A 5,985-nucleotide genomic window follows, 5' to 3' on the forward strand; every position below is an offset into this window, starting at 1 on the left:
ATATGCCATGCTAACACTAATCAAGAGAAAGCAGGAGTAGCTATATTAGTTTCAGACAGAGCTGACTTCAGAGCAAGGAAAATTATCAGGGAGAAAGAGAGGCATTAGTAATGATAAGTAGTCAGTTCTCCAAGAAAACATAACAGTCTTTATCTTGTGTGCACCTAACAACAGGGCATCAAACTACGTGAGGCAACAACTGATAAAACTTCAAAGAGAAATAGATGGATCCACTATTGTAGTTGGAGACTTCAACACTCCTGTATAAGAGATGGACACATCCAGAGGCAGAAAATCAGTAAGGACATAGTTGAACACTACACCATCAATCAACTGACTATAATTGATCTATAGACCATTTCATCCAGCAACAGCAGAATACATGGAACATACATCTGGGCCATAAGCAGAGACCAGAAGGAGGATGAGTAGGAGTTACTCAGGAAATGAGAGAGAAAGAAGTATGACGGGCAGAGGACACAGAACATGGAAATGCTGAGACAAGAGAAACCATAATGTGTCCTGGGGGACTCAGAGGACTGTAGTTCAGAATGACTGAAGCATAGCATAAGACAGGAGTTGAAAGTGGTAACCAAGACCAGATCACAAAGGGATTGGAAGTCACCTTAAGGAGTTTGAGATTGATTTTAAGGGCGTTATGTCACGTTGAGCAGTTTTGGGCAGTGAGAAGAAAGAATGAGAAGTGGTTAAGATAGGAGAAGGTTATAAAAATTAGGAGATTTTTGTAACAATCTACACTGGAGATAATGGTGGTCTGGTCCAAGGTTGTGACAGAGGGGAAGTGAGAGTGAGCAGATCCCATAGTTACTTAGCAAGTAGAACCAACAGGATTTGGTGCAAGGAAAAGCGAAGAGTCATAGACGATGGCCTGGGTTTCTGGTGTGAAAAGTGTAGTTGATGAGCTTGAGCACACAAAGACAGGAAAAGCAGGTTTGAGTTGTGGTGGGGGAGATGCATGAAGTCCTTTTGTGCATGTCGTTTGAAATGGGACATCTAGGTGGTTACATTGAGTCTGGAATGGACTAGAGATCTAGGATGGAGAGAAAAATAGGTTTGGGAGTCCTCATCATGTAGATGGTACTTCAAGTGGATAAAGTCACCCAGGAAGCAGGTAGGAAGTGATGATAGAAGAAAGCCTAGGACAGATAGACTCTTCTGAAGAGCACCAGTATTCAAGGGAAGGCTAGAGGAAGGAGAGTGGGGAAAGGACACTGAAAGAGAGAAATTAGAGATGCAAGAGAATTTAGCATCATGAAAGCCAAAGAAATGGAATATACCACAAAGAGAATGTCACTAGCGTCCTATACTGCCAAGAAGTCCATAAAATGAGGATGAAGTGTTCATAGGTTCTACTAAGAAGAGAGTCCTTAGTGAGCTCTCTTGAGAACAGATTTGGTGCAGTGTTGGGGGTAGAAGGTCATGTTTTGAGGAGTGATGGAGAGGTGAGGAGGTATAGACAGCCCTTTCACAAAAGAGACAAGAAAAAGAATAGTAGCTGGGGGAAGGGCTGTGTGAGGAAAATGAGGTTTATTTTATGTTTCTTCTCATTCCAGGAGACAGCATATCTAGGTACAGATGGCCAGGAGCCAGCAGGGTGTGAGAATTTGATAATTTGGGTGAAAGAGGGACAATCAGTGGGTCCTTAGAGAGGTGAAAGGAGATAGGATGCTGGACAGAGGTGACAAGAAACCACATGGACAGGAGGAGGCAGTCACTTGTTTCATTGATACAAGTCAGAAGAAAGATGTGTATAGGTGTAGGTAAATGGCATGGTTTGGTAGCAGTAAGCTGAGGGGTTTCTTTTGAGGTGGCTTTTGATTTCTCAGAAGTGAAATCATATGTTAAAAGTAAGGTGGGAGGGCCGGGCTGGTGGTGCACTCGGTAGAGTGCGGCGCTTGGGAGTGCGGTGGCACTCCCGCCGAGAGTTCGGATCCCATATAGAGACTGGTCCACTCAACCAGTGCGGGCGCGACACTGAGGGTTGTGATCCCGTTGCCGGTCGCGGTACGGGCGCAACACTGAGGGTTGCAATCCCTTACCGGTCACGAAAAAAGACAAAAAGGAAAGAAAAAAAAAAAGTAAGGTGGGAGGTGATAGAGACCATGGTTTCAGAATAGACAAGGTTTAAAATACCCACGGTGGAGAAATGGAAGGAGAGCTGGCTAAGGAAACATAATGATCACCATGGTTCATTGAGACCCCAGTGAGATTAGTAGCTTTGAGTTTATAATGACAACTATCTCCCCACATGGAGGATTTTCTCCAGTAGTGCTTCATGGTACAGGTGTAGGCATGGCAAAGATAATTTTTAAAATAAGCTTTTTAATTTCAGAATAATTTTAGATTTATACCCCTCACCCAGTTTTCCCTCTTGTTAACTTCTTTGATCATCATGGTACATTTGTCAAAACTAAGAAACTGACATCGGTACATTATTGTTAACTAAACTATAGACTTTACTGGACTTCACTCATTTTCCCACTAATGTCCTTTTTCTGTTCCCGGATCCAATCCAGTTGCATTTAGTCATCATGTCTCCTTATTCTCCTCTGGTATGTGACAACAATTTCTCTGTCATTTCTTGTTTTTCTTGACTTTGACAGTTTTAAAGAGTTCTGGTCATGTACTTTGCAGAATGTCCCTCATCTGGATTCTTTTGATGTTTCCCCTCAAGATTAAACGGGTTTAGGGGTTATTGGGAAGAACAACACAGATGTGGTTCCCTCTTGCTTTTATGTACCCTTCCCACATCTCTCTCCTCACCATTGAGACACACACACGTGCTCACACATGTGCACACTCACACTTACTTATATACAGTTGTCCCCCTTTATCTGCGGTTCCAGTTACTCGTCAACTGCAGTTTGAGAATAGGTGAGTACACCATAGTAGAATAAGAAATTTTGAGAAAGAGAGAGAAGAAAAGACCACATCCACATAACTTTTATTTCAGTATGTTGTTATACTTGATTTATTTTATTATTAGTTATTGTTGTTAATCTCTTACTGTGCCTACTTTATAAATTAAACTTTATCATAGCTATTATGTATCAAAAAAACCAGTATATAAAGGGCAGTAGTATACATAGTTTCAGGCATCCACTGGGGGTCTTGGAACGTATCCCCCATGGATAAGGGGGGACTACTTTATTAATTTATCTGGCTAAATCGTTTGAGAGTTCGTTGCAGACTTCATGACACTTTATGCCTAAATATTTCAGCATGTGTCTCCTAAGACCAAAGGTATTTTTTCCACAAAACAAGACAGCTTTCATATTTAGGAAATTGAACATCAATACAACGCCATTGTCTAATAATAGTCCATATTCAAATTTCCCCAGTAATGTCTTTTGTAGCTATTTTTTCTCCCCTGGGATCCAGAATTCAACAAAAGGCCACACGTTGCATTTAGTTGTGGAGGTAGTTTTTGTGCAGAATTTCCCTCAATTTTTACTTGTGTGATTGTTTCATGATTAGACTCAGATTAAACATTTTGGCAGGAAAACAGCACTAGTGATGTTTATCTTTCTCAGTGCCTTACATCAGGAGGGCACGATGTCACTGTCCCACTGTTAGTGATGCTACTTTGCTTACTTGGTTAAGGTGACTTCTAGGTTTTTGCATTGTAAAGATACATTTTCTTCTTTGCAGTTAATAACCTTTGGGGTCATATTTTGAGAATGTGTGGCTATTCTTTTCCCTATCAGTCTTTCACCCAGGGGTTTTAGAATCTCCTGATAATTCTTCTTTGAATTAATTATTATTTTGGTAGTTGCAAAAATGGTGATTTTTAAAATTCTGTGATTTCTTCTCCATTTATTACTTGGCATTCTGTATGATAACTCTGAGGGCCATTGAGCAGTAATAATTGTCACAAAGATAGATTTTGCTTTGCTCCCAAAAAGATGAGTTTCCAAAAAATTATGTAATAACTGATGTATATTTCCATAGGAAAATTTCAGAGGTGTATTTCCATAGTAAGAAAAAGCCCTGTAGCCTTATAAAAAATATATTTAAGAAAAGATATCTTTTAATGTATTTAATGGTTAAAAAACCTTTTAATAAAACGTAAACAATCATAAGCAATTGATAGCATACAATACTAAAAACACAGTATTGTGCATATTATAAACAGGTGGTAAAGATAAGTCTTTTCTTGCTGAAGGATTATTTCAGACTATTTTTTGTGTAACCAAAAATGAATTTTAAATCTTCTGACATGTTTGGAATATGGGTGCTGACATCACAGGTGTTTAATTTTATCTTCAAAGCCGTGTTCAGGTTACTAGCCCTTTGGGCATCTATTTTCTCATTTGTTTGTTGAAGAGTTGGACAGATGATAAAATCCTTGAAATATGTAGTGTTGGATGGTTAAAACATTTATTATTTTAGTTAGGCTTCCTACTCCCTTTGGGTAAAGAGGGTATCATCCTATTGCTTTGTTTACACTCACCGGAATAAAAGCAGTAAGAAAGAAGTCAAGGGGAATAGGAGAAAGGAAAACAAAATATGGTCAAAAACCATGAAGCATGAAAATAGGTTATGGTAGGACTCAGTTTCCCTTTGAGGAGAATATGCTATTGGAATCTCTTCTTTTTTCTACTCAAGGAGCTTTTCTAATAAAGACTTCCCATGACAAACAAAATTAAAGATATCTTCATAATTTTGGAAGAGGAGTTTAATAACTCACTAGCTCAAGGTTCTTTCCTGTTCAGTCCCTCAACTGCTCCCAGCTGGATCCTCACCAGAACTGCTCCTCTGAAAATAGACAAGGAAGACAAGATCAGTTTCTACTCTTAGGTACCTCAGGAAAATTTATTCTGCATTATTCCATATTTCAGCTGCCTCTTTAGCTTCTGTGCTCTAGAAGGACTAGAAAACTGGCTGTCTACTTATCACTAATTTTTTATTAAATAGCCAAGGCATTTTGTACCTGAGCTGGTACAAAATGGTCCCTGTGAAGAATGACATAGTGGGAGAGAGAGGAAAGGACTGGAATATTCCACTGGGTGATCATGTACTTTAGGAGAAAATCCAAGGAAGAAAAGTTCATTGCACCTTTTTGTTTTAATAAAAAAAATTTCCATTTAACTACACAGAGTCTCTTACAAAGTGTGAGCCATCTGTCACCAAGAGTGAGTGGCAAAAGAAGCTGACTCCGGAGCAGTTCCATGTCACGAGAGAAAAAGGAACTGAGCCGGTAAGCTGTGTACAGTCTACTGATTAGGTAAGATTAGGGGTGTGGGGGATGGGAATAGATCCGTCTACAAAACCTCACTCATTGGGCTGGCCGGTTAGCTCACTTGGTTAGATAGAGCATGGTGCTGATAATACCAAAGTCAAGGGTTCGGATTCCCAGACCCGCCAGACACCAAGAAAACCCCCAAACCTAGCTCGTCATTGTCTACCGCACAAATCTGCCTCTCCTCCATCACTCCCCTTCTTGGAACATGAAAATCCAAGTCGTAGAAACCTGAAACCTTCCCCTAGACACATCGCTCTCTGGCCTCATGGCCTGTTGGTCTGTTCTGCCTCCGCACTAACCCCATATCATGTCACTCCCCTCCACTGCTCTTGCCTGGTGCTGGCAGGCTACTGTCATCCCTCATTGTGTGTCCACAGCCTCTACCTGTTCATGCACAGCCCTTCTTGCTCCTCACCAAGCCATTCTCCATGCTGCAGCCAAAGAAGTTTTTCCAGAGCCCAAATCTGACCACAGTTCTCCCCAGCTCAGAATCCTGCAGTGGCTTCCCACTGCTTTCAAGGAAAAAGAAAAGGATGCAGTGGCTGATAAGGTCCAGAAGGCTCTGACCCTTGCCTCCCATCCCATCCTCAAATCCAGCCATTTTTCCTCTTGATCTGTGCCCTTTGGCTCTCACATACCCTGGGCTGCCTTCCCTTTTACTGCCCTGTTCGTTCTCCTCTCTCATCACGCCCCCCCCCCCCCCCCCCCCCCCCCACCCC

General features: G+C 41.2%; 1 protein-coding gene across 1 annotated transcript in view; it reads left to right on the forward strand.

The window, feature by feature from the left end:
• Positions 1 to 884: 884 nt before the first annotated feature.
• The window catches only part of MSRB2 (methionine sulfoxide reductase B2), a 19,380-nt gene continuing 14,279 nt past the window's right edge, over positions 885 to 5,985 (forward strand). The window contains exons 1-2 of the mRNA XM_008587934.1: positions 885 to 951; positions 5,121 to 5,221. Coding sequence (XP_008586156.1) covers positions 885 to 951; positions 5,121 to 5,221 — 168 coding nt within the window. The remainder of the gene's footprint in view (positions 952 to 5,120; positions 5,222 to 5,985) is intronic.

Source organism: Galeopterus variegatus, unplaced genomic scaffold (assembly GCF_000696425.1).
Source record: "Galeopterus variegatus unplaced genomic scaffold, G_variegatus-3.0.2 Scaffold4601, whole genome shotgun sequence".
NCBI lineage: Eukaryota > Metazoa > Chordata > Mammalia > Dermoptera > Cynocephalidae > Galeopterus > Galeopterus variegatus.